The sequence below is a fragment of the Corvus hawaiiensis genome, chromosome 1 (assembly GCF_020740725.1).
Source record: "Corvus hawaiiensis isolate bCorHaw1 chromosome 1, bCorHaw1.pri.cur, whole genome shotgun sequence".
Lineage (NCBI taxonomy): Eukaryota > Metazoa > Chordata > Aves > Passeriformes > Corvidae > Corvus > Corvus hawaiiensis.
In genome coordinates this window covers 51,758,537-51,772,533 of record NC_063213.1, presented here as the reverse complement: position 1 = coordinate 51,772,533, position 13,997 = coordinate 51,758,537, and the positions used below count along the sequence as shown (strand labels likewise).

General features: G+C 35.2%; 1 protein-coding gene across 8 annotated transcripts in view; it reads right to left on the bottom strand.

Annotated features, from left to right (window-relative positions):
- DGKB (diacylglycerol kinase beta) overlaps positions 1-13,997 on the bottom strand; it is a 382,874-nt gene that overhangs the window by 13,411 nt on the left and 355,466 nt on the right. For all 8 annotated transcript variants that reach the window (XM_048304406.1, XM_048304384.1, XM_048304373.1 and 5 more), the window contains one exon: positions 1,024-1,144. In XM_048304406.1, coding sequence (XP_048160363.1) covers positions 1,024-1,144 — 121 coding nt within the window. The remainder of the gene's footprint in view (positions 1-1,023; positions 1,145-13,997) is intronic.

The following is a 13,997-nucleotide window of genomic DNA, read 5'->3' as shown; positions in this document are numbered from 1 at the left end:
GACTATTAGAAATAGCGTGGAGTAGAAAAATCTAATGATGTAAAAATTAGTCACGCATGTTGGTCAATGGGAATTCAGGTTTGGATGTTATTTGAAAACAACCAACAGTTCATGGAATTATCCACTGTCACCTATGGCCATAAATGGAGGAAGGGAAGAATGTTTAATGAGTTCTCACTTTACAGTTCGGGAAGGGCTCCTACTTATTTTCTTAAAGCTTTTATTGTTGCTCTTTTGTTTTAGGTGTATAATTGTAGACCTTATGGGTTTAATAAATTCTGGAAAATTTTTCTTGAGGAATTCTTCACTGACAAAGAGAGAGATGGTCAATTCTTTTTCAGTCCTTATTTAATCCAAAAGTTAGAATAATTATTTTTTCCTTGTGTTCCAATCTAAGTTTACTCTATTGTGAATGTTCATCTCTTAAAAATGATAAAACACAATGAAATTAGAGTACTCCACCATCATCCGCTCACACATACCAACAGATTTAATAATGGTGGCTTGTCAGAATTCAGGAAATAACAAATTAATTAAAAACAGAGCACTTTGACTTCCACAGATCAAAAAAGTGCTTTACCATTACTAATTACATGCTAATATTCACTAGTGTGGTATGCATTATAAATGGGTTAAAATGTGACAAAGTAATGCTAAATTACTTCTGGCTTGAAATTGCATGGAGTGTATGCCAACAATAAACCCCAAGATGTCCATGCCTTATTCCTTCTACACCAAATGCTTGAAAATACTTCGTCATAGGACAAAATGGCACTTGAATACAGCATGTGAAGCTTGAATGTAAACACCCTCTTTTTAGTTTTTTGACACCTTTAAAGAAAGGAAGATGTATGGGCATAGAATATGGATGGAATATATTAATTTCATAAACAAAAATGATACTTTCACAAGAAATAATAATTATAATTATGACTGTTAAACTACAAAAGAAAGTCAGCTGGCAATATAGAAAACTCTACAGTGTCATTACAACAGTGCAGTATAAATTTAAGCTGCTGATACCTGATGACAACAGATGAACACTGGGCAAGCCGTCTTCCAGCACTTTTCAGACCTGTGTATATCTGTCCCATCTCCATGGCTCCTTCCAGACCAACCACTTCCATAAGCTGGTCACTTAGATCTGCAAAAGTTGAAAAAAACCCACATTTTGCCTCGACAACATTTGGAAAGCAGTCATATTGACCAACAAGAACTGCCAGAAGACAAGTTGATAATAAAAGATGTGGAGAACAGAACTGGCAAAAATGATGATTCCTAAGAAGAATTACAGCTTTAAGTTGGACACAACTGGGCCCTGCTGTCACATGATTATACAATATTCTGACCAAAATTATTCTGAAATAGAATAATTATATCCATAGTTTATTTTATTACATGAAGACTGAAGAAATAATTTCATTATATGAGAAAATAGGAGAAATTCCTCCATTTTGGTTACCTGACACAGAAAATGAGATATTTACAGTTCACAAATTTATGCTTTTTATTTTTTCAACAGATATTTAAAATCTGTGAAGAAAATGACAGTACTCCAGAACCTAAAGGATCCGCCTCTGTACAGTACTTTTCAGACAATGTGTACAGCTTTAATTCAGCCTTTATGTGCATGCATTATCATTATGACACCATTATTACTTTTTGTGTTGGATCAGTGTCTTAATCAGTACACAGATGCAATGCAAAAAGAAAGAACACCTTAACTTTCCACCTAGCTTTCCTGAACTTTGTAGTGCTTGTTTGCACTCAGTTATATATTTTTTGTTTCACATTTCTTTTTGACTAAATAGAACTCTGGCATTAAACTTCAAAAAAAAATTTAAATAAATATTAGTTTGCTTGACTTCAAGGAGCAAGGACAAATTCTGTCTGGAATTTCAGGTACAAACAGAAACCTAAACAGTAATAAGCAGTCTGCTTTGAGAAGCAACCAAGCGAGGTAATGAAATATTATCCAGAATCAACTAGGGTGTTTTGTATGAAATTCTTTATATGCTCCTGTGTAAATATATGTTGCCAAGACCAAATGGACGAGAAAAAGAAACATTTCTTTCTAGCTGTATTATACATGTGTTTTATAAATTGGCTGTTAACATCAATGTTTCTAAAAGGTACATTATTCGGTGAAGCAAAGCATTGAGCTAAAATGTTAGAGTCTATCATCACACTGAAAAACCCAAAGAAAAGAGACCACATTACTCTGTATATTTTAAACCCCTCAACCTTTAATGAAGGTAAAATTTCATGCTAACAATCATATCTATGAGGCTATTCCAAAGTTTCAACGGGAGTCTTTTCTGTTCACTTCTTTGGGCTTTCAATGAAGGTAATTAACTGAAAGAAGTACTGTGATGAGGGAAAAAAAATATTAAAAGCAAATAGGATTTATGATCTGGATTATTCAGCTTCCAATAGAAAATCTGATACTATCCAAAGCCTTCCATTTTTCTTCTTATACTTTCTTAATATTTTCTGCTATATTAATTTTCTTATCACAGTGAAATCAGTTCCATATAATATTAATGGAGAAAAAAATAAATATTTTTGCCCATTAAGGGAAAACAATAAGACAGTCAAAAGTTTAAAATATACAATATGATTAATTCTAAATATACGTTTTTATAGTTTGCATCCCTGTAGCACATGTAAGCCCAATTTTGTACATCTGGCTTTCTGCTGCCTTTTTTTTTTTCTTAAAATGTTTCCTGTAAGTAACTCACATTTAAACTCAACTGAGATTTAAACAAATGCTGCTTTTCTTGGTAGCCACAGAGATTTAACTGGGAAAGCACTACTCATTTTCAAAAGTTACTATAAAAGCACACAGAACTTTACAGATGTACTAAATCATTAAAATGTTTAGCCAAAAAAAGCATAAAATTCCTATTCACTGGGCCATTAGAAAATTATTATTTTTTAAATGGAAGAATAATTAAGAGCAGATTTTTATTTCTGACAGCTCAGGCAACATGTGCAAGTTTCAGAATAGTGACATTTGTAGGGATATATATTTGATGCATCATTTTTCAATAGCTGTGAGATTAGTGCCAGTAGCAGCAGGTAACTAAGGGCCAAATCCTGCGCTTTGATCTCTACCACACTCCTCAAAAAATTTGATACATTAAACATTGGAAGATGGAACTGAACAATACTCTCATCTACCAAGAAAGTGAAGCCCTTTCAAAAACTTCACATTTGCAGTGGCACATTCCCAAAGTGGAGTTATTTTAGGCCAAATATGAATATTTTTAGAATCAAGCTTAAATTAGACATAACTTTCCCTCACAAGCAGTAAAAACTAAAGCAAATGTAACATGCAATTATTGACTGCATTAGTTCACACTCCTGCCCTTGCTAATATATTTGACCTCATGCTTTTACATAGTCATATCCATTTCAACAAATCCTTGAGATATATTGACTTTGATAAGAATTCGAGTGAAAAGTGGAAAAGGGAGTGTGTCTATTTTAGTCCCATTCTTCAATGATGTTACATGGCTATAGGTACAATGGTTGAATATAAAGGGTCAAGACATCAACAAATGGATTATATTTCTTCTTAAAAGATCTCCACCAAAGACTCTGAAAGAGACTAAGCTCTGTTTAAGGAGATCTGATCTTCTATATAAATTAAAAGATAGGAAAGGGGAAGTCATTCTTCATTCCGGTGGAAATTTATCACTGATTTTTCAGAAAGATCGGTGCGGGCCTCTGTACTGCTCAACATAAACCCCAAAATAATCTGGAAATAGAAGTAGATAGTGAATACTGAGGATTCAACAAAGGAAAAAGAAAAGCCAATTATAAAAAAAGTTTAGGAATTTTACAGTACTGAGTAATGGGGCTTTACGAAGTCAGAAAGTTCAATATATGTAACTTAACGTCCATGAGGAGAAAGAGAGCTCACTACAGATATGTAGATTGTTATATACCTCTATGTAACTTTAGGAAATAAATATGGTGTGTGTGTGTCTCCATGTGTATATGCTTATTTTTCTGGACTACAATTGATAATGTCATGCAGGAATGAATATTGTGAAGTTACTGTGACAAGTACTATGAAAATATCAGCTCAATGCTCAATTTCAGATCATCAAATATTACAATTGGTACATCCATAAAGTATGGAATTTGTAGTTCCAGTTCACTCAGCAACGAAGAGGAATTAAAAAAACCTGGAAATGACAGATGAACAAATGTGGTAACAAATATGGATCAACTTCTGTATGAAAATAAATTAGACTAGTAGCCTTCCGGAAGTAAGGAGATGAATGGAGGAAAGATGAGAAAATAATAAGTGCAATGGAGTAGGTGAAGACAGTAATGTAATTCAGTATTTCTCAAAATGCAAGAACCAAGGAGTTTCATAGTGCTTCTAGACAAGAAGGAAATCCTTTTTACATAATATTTTGTTATGCCATGAGGCCACACTAGACTCTGAAATTACTTAAATCAAAAATGATGCATATTCGGTAGGATATCTTAACAGAAAAGAATCACTATAAGTTTGCACTTCTGTGCTTTATTTCTAACACAGGTTGGTATTAGAGGCTGGACTGAGCTACACAAACTTGTGGGTTGATCTAGTATCACTATTCTTGTTGACTTCTTATACTTCTTATAAATCGTAGTAAAAAATAATGAATGCTGCTGCTCATTAAACATCATTTGTCACTTAAACAGTTTATAATGTGGACTTTTCTATGACACGTATCCCTATTGTGTTTGAGACTTCATTGAGAAAGTCACTCTTTTCCATCCTCAAATTATATTCTTAAGTTACAGACTCGTGTGCATCTGCGTGTCTACCAACTATAAAGCAAAAAAATGTATCCCCTTTTAGGGATGTGTTTCTTTCTCACATTTCTTCTGCATCCTACAGATTTTATTCTAAAGAGAAATAATTGGTGATTGCAACGATAAAATTCTCCAATGCATGCTTCACCTGTTGTAACTAGTTTTAGAAAGCTTAGATTTAGGAAACTAAAGGTTAGATTTTCAAGAAGAATTTCACAGCTAACAGTGAACAAAAGCAACGATCAGATATTGAGCAGTTTTTCTTTCTAACGAGTTCATTTAGTTGCCTAAAGGAGAGCTGAAGTCTCATAGGTAAGCTATCACATAGAGCATCTCAGTATTAGTCCATTAGGAAAGTGTTTTCTGACTGGTGCCTTGGGGTTCCCGGGTCCGTTTGTTCTACTTTGTGCTCTGTGAAAGAGCTGAAGGCTCTCGCTTGTTTTCTATGTGAATGAGCCATTAGAGTGTGTGGGAATGTTTTCACAGCACCATGTCTCTCCTGCCTCTTCCACAAACCAAAGTACTTCACGTGTCTCCTCATATTAGCCCTGTCAGTAAACAAAGCCAGCTCTCCCAGGGGAGCACTGCTATCAGCAGACGGTGACTAGCATGCAGAGGGGGATCTGACCCCTTGCACTCATTCCTGATGGGGAGATAAAGTCACTAGGGAGCTGACTGTCCATTTCTTCCCATAAGGCAGCAGAAGAAAGAAGTTCAAACAGAAACTTGCACAAGTGGCAGACAAAACATTGTATGCGAGTATAAGCCCTTTATAGCCCTTCCCAAGGCATGAAGAAACACACTTTGAGACTTTAAAGTTTCGTAATGAGTTTATGTTATCCATTATCTTGGCATTAGCTGAATGCCTCAACATTCAAAGTGAACACACAAGAGAAAAACACATTTGGAATTCATCTATGAAGATAAAGCAAGGAAAGCAAAATGGGGTAGGGGGTGGGTAAGAAGAAACATGGTGTGATTAGAAAAACTGATTTACATAGAGAACTTTCCCTCTGTAATGGAACTGGTTTTGATATCTAATTTATCTTTGCAATATATAAATATTGCTGTCCTGGCAAGAGATTGAATGACTCTATTATAACTTGGGGTTACTGCACTCACTCAGGCACATTTGCATAAAAACACTGCTGGTCAGTGGTAAATCTGTCTCTGGCAGCAGTTTGTCTTCAAAGAGAAGGGGCTCCATAGCTTACTAAATGTAATCAAACCCTAGTAATCATCACACTGGAAATTTTTTGGTTCCAGTTAAAATACTGGATAAAAATTTGAAAGCTGGTATGATGCCAGAGGATCCTTGAAAAACTCCCAAGCTCAATGCTCTGCACCACATGAATGCTTCAGTATCTTCCTAGAACACAGCATGTATTAAATCTCCAGTTACCCATTATGCAGGAATGTGAGGTTGCTTCCACATGCAGTGATAGGGACTGTTTTAAAAAAATGCTAGAAATGTGTTTACTGTCACAATATTTTCCTGATTTTAAATGAACACCTTTTTCTAAATTCCTGGTTGCAAAAAAAAAAAATCAGTATATCCTCTGCAATCTGTACATCCTGTGTTTTGTTATATCTTCCTTTAGAGAAGCTACCTGAAGTAACATATGCCTCCATAGTTATAACTGTTTATATCAGAGTTTTATCTCAAGGTCCAGATGATGTCAATGCTTTGTTTTGTTACTGATTCGCAGACATATACAAAACACAGTTCTCCTATCCAAGAATTTATAGACAAATAAAACAGACAAAGCATTAGGGAAAAATAATATTATTATGTCCATTTTACAAAGTGAAAATTGTACACAGACATGTTTAGGTCCTGGAAAATATTTGTTCTCATATTCAGCTGAATATATTGTGTGCAGACCCGCAAGAGTCATAATATTATTTCTATCACATAAAGTTAAGTACAAGAGTTTTCAGAACTGACCTAGCCAAGATCACATGTGAAGTTTGGAGAAGAGACAGGAAAAAAATCAGCAAATCCTGAATGTCAACATTCTGTTATCAAAAGTCTGTTATCCCTCTTATGTTGACTTCAAGGATATATATCAAGTCCTATATTTATGGTATGTCACCCAGTTTTGAGTATTTTGTGTTGCTGAGTTTGCTTGTAAACATTAAAATCTCAGGTGGATCCATACATCTATTTCATGCCAGTATTGATTCTCTAGCCTTTATTCTTGTCTTCATATTTTGTTTTCCTAATTTTAAAACAAAACAAAAGAAGTTAACCTTCCACTTAGCATGAAGGAAGATATATCACTGGTGTAATTCTCACCCTGGAGAGATACTCAGATATGGGGATAATAAATTAAGCAGGTATTTTATATACATAAAACCACACAAAAATACATACACATTTTATACCTCTGTGGACATACACAAATTATATACATTACCCATATTTAAGCATATGTGAGAAATTCAGTAGACTTTTGCTCCAGCACCAGAATTGATGGTGTACTTAATAGCCCTAATGGGATAATGGGGTAAGATGCAAAAGTGCTAGTTTTGTCACTTAAAATGAATGCAACCAATAAATCCTCTCTCTGCTGAGTTTAGTGGCATAACTCGTACTGATTTCAGCAGAATGCGAATTTCACTCAGTATCATACTTGCATCAGTCTAGCACAGAGGCCCTATCCTCAGATGGAATCATTTAACAGACACAGCTCAGCCTAGTACTGTGTAAGGGATTTTTTTCTGTGTACACAGTCATCTCCCAATTCTCATTAATCACAGAATGACGAATTTCCCCCAAAAAACCAGCAGGACAAACAAGGAGGAATCAGTCCTTATAATGAAATATTTTATGAAACTTTTTAAACTGCACAGAAGGCCTTCGTAAAACTTTTCCTTAAGTGAACTTTTTTCCCCAGCTAAGTGGGGGGAAGAAAAGTTCTTTATGAAACTTTTTTGAATAATGGTAAAAGAAGGAAAAAAAGCACAACAACAAGAAGCCCAACCCACCCCAGAGCATTCAAATTAAATCACTTCCACTCAGAAACTACTCCCAAATACCAGTGTTCAGATGTTCAAAATTTGAAACAAGAGATCTCATCTTCCAGTTTGGGAGATCATTATGTGTAAGTCTTTTATGGTAAAGGTTGGCAGACAAAATGTATTCTTTTTTAATGGAATTTTTCTGTTAATGGTTTGAGGTACAATTGCACTGAACATGCTGCTGCACCAAAAAGCCCCCCATTATTTTAATCGGTATTCTTTTAAAAGTTATTTGTTCAAAAGGATTTCACTGTGTTACTCTTATACCCCCTTCATCCAAGAGAACAAAAGCTGTTCTATGAAAGGAGTCTAAACTTGGACAAACCGTAAAAAAAAAAAAAAAAAAAAAAGCAAAGTTCCTCTCTGTTTTTATCAAATTTGATTGCTGCAGCTGTTCCCAGTTTCTGTATTTTAAAAATAGCCTTATTCAGTGCCTTGTTGGCTAAAGGCCAGAGTACCATTAGAACATGCTGTACGGAAAACCTCTATTCAGTTACAGATACAGAAATATATTTAAGATCAGTGGGGGTCATCTGCAGCAAACACTTGTATGGGGAAAATGGAATTTTAATGTGCTTGGACTGCTCACCACTTTTAACAGATATTTAAGAACTTCAAACCGGATATCTTCCTATTTGTATTGGTACTATCGTATTACTGAGCATCAGGTACGATACAATACGAGCAAGTCAAGATCACTTCAACTAACAAAAATAGATCTAATTCTCAAATTACTCCTTAGTAGTTCTGGCATTCACTTTAAATGGCTCCTAGTAATATTAGATATTTGATTAGCCTATAAAAATGCCACAGACTAGAAAAGAAAAATACAGTAATATTTATGGAAATGTAGAAATCTGAACAATGAAAACCAGCTTTGATTAGTACATTTCTAGGAGAACTAGTACTAACAGGGTATAAATGTTCTCCTTCTGCAGGGCAGAAAACTCTATTAACAGCATTATTCCTATATTTATCCACCAAATAGTTTTTAATCATCTGCCGGAAAGAAATATTCATTCCATTTATGTGAGTATTAAAACTCCTTTTGATTAAGGTGGTACTGACTTTGGTCCAGGAGTTCAGAAAACCCCAAAGATGATCTTCATTTTTCTTGCTCTTCATGAGAGCCAATTCCATTTTCTTCCTCTACCATGCTAGTATTCCATGGTGTTTGGTGATCACACTATGCAGAGTGGATACCAGTTTGAACAAAAGCATTATTTATTTATTTATTTGTTAACCAAGACGCTAACTCAGGAAAGTATTCTGAACATCAGTGAGATGTGTCATAGATTACTTCTCATCATTTATGATGGGGTAAAATGTCTGCCTTAAAGCATTCAAAATTATGTAGGTGGGGAAGAGCCTTCAGCATGGTAACGTTGTCCAAGGTAGTTTGGACAGGTACTAACAGAAAAGAAAACACAGCAGTGAAAGCATCAATATAGTCTATTGAGCTTGCTGATACTCCAAGTTTTCGGTGGCTGGTTTGCCTCCTGAGCTTCTTTGCCCTCACTCTTTGTACCTGGGTTATTTTAATTAAATAAATACTACAATCATACTTTGGATAGCACTTTCAATTACATTGTTCAGACCTTCTCTTTGTACAGAAGGAGCATCAGACAGTTGAATGAACTCAAATCCAGTGAGCCCTGGGGCATGTATTTGTAACACGCAAGTCAATCAGACAATCTTCCTAAACTTCCTGCTGTCCACAAAGTTAAAGAAGATTTGATTTAGTTTCCCACTAAACTAAATGTATTTGGTGTTGTCTGAGGCAGCCTAGGATTTCCAGGACATTCCCAATGGGCCTGACAAGGAGCAAGGACAAGGGCCTGACAAGGACAAACAAGCCTGACAAAGGAGCAACAGAAGAAGCAGACAAAGGGATGGTATCTTGAGAGGAAATCTAACGGTGTTAAGAAGTTATATATGGAGAATTGAAGAAAGGCCTAGTTTTCTTCTGACAGTGATTCAGAGAAAGAATTTAAGATGTCTGGTTTTCTGGAGAGGCATATTTTTCTCTCTTGTCACCAAGAGGAATTTTGGGAGACAAGTTAGCACACTTGGACAACTTAGGAATTCTGCTAAATCTACCACTCAAAACTACCATGTGTTGGCTTCTTTGTAGAGGTTAAGGCCTGAAGAAGTGACACACCCTCTATTTACTCATTGTTTGATGGGCAACAAGTTTGCTTGATAGCTCCAGGACTGAGCTCCAAATATGTGAGCAGATTTTCCCAGGGCTTTTCCTTGCATTTGTTCTGTTCTTACTAGTTGTCATTGTGGGATTTGGTCTCTGCTATCTAATCTAGTTACATACAGAGAATTGCCATTATTTTTCTTCCTACCTGAACTACACACATTGCTAAATATTCATTATTTTTTATACTGTTACTAGTTTACAAGAAGACACATCTGGGATACACTGAAACCTTTGTTATTGGAGAAAGGCAATGGGAAAGTTACCTCTAGTAGTGCTGCAAGAAAATGTCTTTGGTGGGCGTTACATGGAATGACATTTCAAAGGACCACAAAGAAAGCAAAAATAAATTTCTTATTATACCTTTCAGTATTTTAAGTATTAATGACTGACATAAAGGTATTTTTCAATATCTTTTCTCAGCAGTTACTTACAACACATATAGGAAGAAAAGGTATTTCCGTATCTATGATCAAGTACAGAACAGTTCCAAATTCTTCTCAAGGACAATAGGACCAAAGCCAGCCACAAGCATCACAGTAGCAAGACTCAAATTATTTTGTGATCTAGTCCTTAACAGTATCTCACAGAAAAAAACCCAAACTTTATCTCATTCCAAACAACAAAAGACTACTTACAAGCAAAATCAGATTGGTTACAATTTATTTTTTACTTTATTCTGCCACAAAAGGGAAGCCACAATGTTTCACTAAAAAAATGATCTGAGCACACACTATTCAGTTGCAACACCATTCATGATGTTTCAGGTATCTGAGAAATACAGAAGCAAAGTCCTTGCCCAGAGCTAACCTCCAACAATCCTGTGCTGAAAAGGTATACTGAAATGTGAAGCCTTACTGAATTTATCTTTAGAGGGATTGGACATGGTAAAAAAATATATTTTCAAGGATTTTAATGCAAAATAGGAGACCTATAAAACTAACAAAATTATTCTCATCTTATTTTGATTGTCTTTTTTCACTCTTACTTTTTTTCTGAATTATGAAGGGTAAGAGAAAGTACATGAGAAACAGAAAAGGAGATCAGTGTTGTCTCTGAGACAAATTTTTAAAGGACCTTAATGTTGGTATCTGCCCAATAAACCATTTGAGCATGAATATTCAGTAATATCCAAAGGACTACATGCATGTTTCAAGCATGTCTGTTAGGTGCTCTGTTTATACAGGCCTATTGCTATGGTAACTACTTTATGGCACATGCTTTCAGAATGTTAATTACAAAGCAATATAAATAAGGTTGCATACAACAAGCAAGTTCCCATTTACATATTTCTAGCATCTGAAAATTCAGCCTTACACCTATAATATGATGAAAAATATTTTTCAAAATCAATCACACATTAATATAATTCATACATTGTAATGTTAGCTTAATTTTCTTTTCCATAACACTACTTTGCATTAGGATCAGCAGCACAAGGAGAACGCAATATACTGAGGGAATTAAAGAAAGCAGAAGATGCAGGTGCACTAATAAATGGGTGGCCTTTGGAGTACAGTATTTATGTGTGCTATGCCGAGCTAAACAGAAACCTAAATGTTACACTAAGAAGTGGTACAACAAGAACATCTGTGTTGGGGAACTGAACTGGCATGGCTAACACCTCCAGTGCCAGGTGCAAAGGACATTTCAGTACAGCTTGAGTGATTTTGACTGTTAGCATCTGTATATATCAGATTATCTCTTCTTTTCCCTCCATATTCCACTAGAGTATTTGTATTATACATCTGGCTTTAGATTCTAGCATAGCAAAAGACAGGTTTCAGTCCTTCAATTCCTGGATCTTAGCCACAGATTTTTTTTTTTTTTTTTCAGTCTTGCTTTTCATAGAAGCATAAAGCCAGAGTCACTAGTAATTTCTAAATGTATGGTTGAGGAAACTGAGCATTTTTCCCCAGGAAAGAAAGAACCATTAAAGGAAGAACTTTACCTTTGATCTATTTAAAGTTGATCAAATGCCTGCAGAAAAAGCTTTTCCTCTCTAAAATACTAAAGTTGGATTGAAACTTCACATTTCAACATCCATTCTTCTGGGAAATTCTAGATTTTCATGTAAAGTCACTTTTTAAAACCAGTTCTCAAAACAGTATGAAAATTTTTATTTCAGGTGACATACCTGATTTATACAAATATTGATAATATTTGGTAGAAGACTTGAAATGAACAAATGAGACAGCTGATTGAAATGCTAGGAAATGCAAAACTAGTTACTTGTGATGTATTCTTTTAAGCCCAAATCTAACAATCCTTGAAATTTTTGAGATCCCACCAGAGTCCATTGAGACCATGACCTACTGTACTAAGTGGCTCAGTCTCAATCTTTTATTTCTTAATTAGGCAAAGATTTCAGGAATCAATTGTTTTTAAAGCTGAAAACCTATAAAAACTACCAGTTGCAATGTTAGTTCAGGTGGAAGTCAATGGCCCATTCACCTTTACCATGACACAAACAAAATTTGAAACTGTTCCCAAGAAAGAATTGTAAAGACATGGGGTGGGGGTGAGGGGAAGGAAAAAAAAAAATAAAAAAAAAATAAGCATAGTGCTTGTATTCTGGAAGAATCTACTCATGTTGTGCTGCACTATTAATGAGTCTGAAACACAGCTCTCAAGGTTTTATTTGTCCAGCATAACAAGCCCTACATTCCCATTCAAGACAAGAACAAAACATCGCCAATAGTAAAACAGGACATAATGAGCTTTGAAGGAATTTCTTCAAAAAACTGTTTCTTTCTCTTGGCAATTCCAAATCACCTCCTTCCATCCCCAGCCACTGTTAAAACCCTTTGAACATGTCTAATAAATAATCTAAAAAAGGAAAGGACAAATTATTTAAGTCTACACTTCCCTGGGAATTGAGAGTTTTTTTCACCACATTGTAAATTATCTTTCCTAACTTCTAATAAGGTGTGACAAAAATGCAATAAATACAAATAAATCCACAGGAAAGAGATGCAGAAAAAACTACAAAAGCTTGATGTGAAAAAAAAAAGAAAAATGAAAAAGCTATAATGAATTTGCAATCCCTAGTCACTCATCTTTTCTTGTTACTTCAGTTCTAACGCCAAATTCCTTCATTATTTTTTGACCTGATATGAAACACCATCTGGCAAAAGCATGTTGCAATTCTAAATAAATGAAATAATTGGATGGTTGCTTTAAAATATCTTTCATAAATAAGGACTATTATACATTAGCAAAACTCACTTTATTGAATTTCTGAGCTCTGATGCTGTGCTGTGACTTTCTGTCTGCCTAGAGGACCTGGGGCTCCCAAGCAGTCTCGCATTTAGTGTTAAGCTGTCATGAGCCTGATGAGCTTCCACAGTCACAAAGTATCAGATGCATATGTCCATATGCTTGATTTGTATTTCTTGTATACATTATTATCATTATTATTGCTACTACTGTTAGACAAGGGTAACACCACAGACTCATAAGAATCATTGCCCTGAGGATGAGATCACAGCCTGAGGGTCCTGATGGATCTGCAGCAACAGATTACAAACCATATGGCTGACGTGGTTATCTTATAATAAACCAAATGGCTGCGGGTATTCAGGAGCCATTTCAAAAGTGGATCAGATGTCACTGTCATAAGATATCTAATCACACTTCAAAATGGCTTCAGAATAATTCTGGCCAGCCAATTACTTTCAATCTACTACCACAAATGTTTTAAGATCTGAGGAGATCATCCTATTGCTGGAGTCCTACAGATGTATTTCTGTGCCCTCACAGACCCTTTCACTAGTCTGGGGGAGCTTCTGTAGAGCACACCTCCCTAGGCGTACATCATGGGAGGAATCAGGTCAGAAGAGACTGAGAAGTCATTGATTAATTGGATATATGTTACTACATTGCTCCTCGACAAGTTATGACAAGCATGGAGTAACAGCGAAAAATAAAATATTTGTTAGTGATGGAA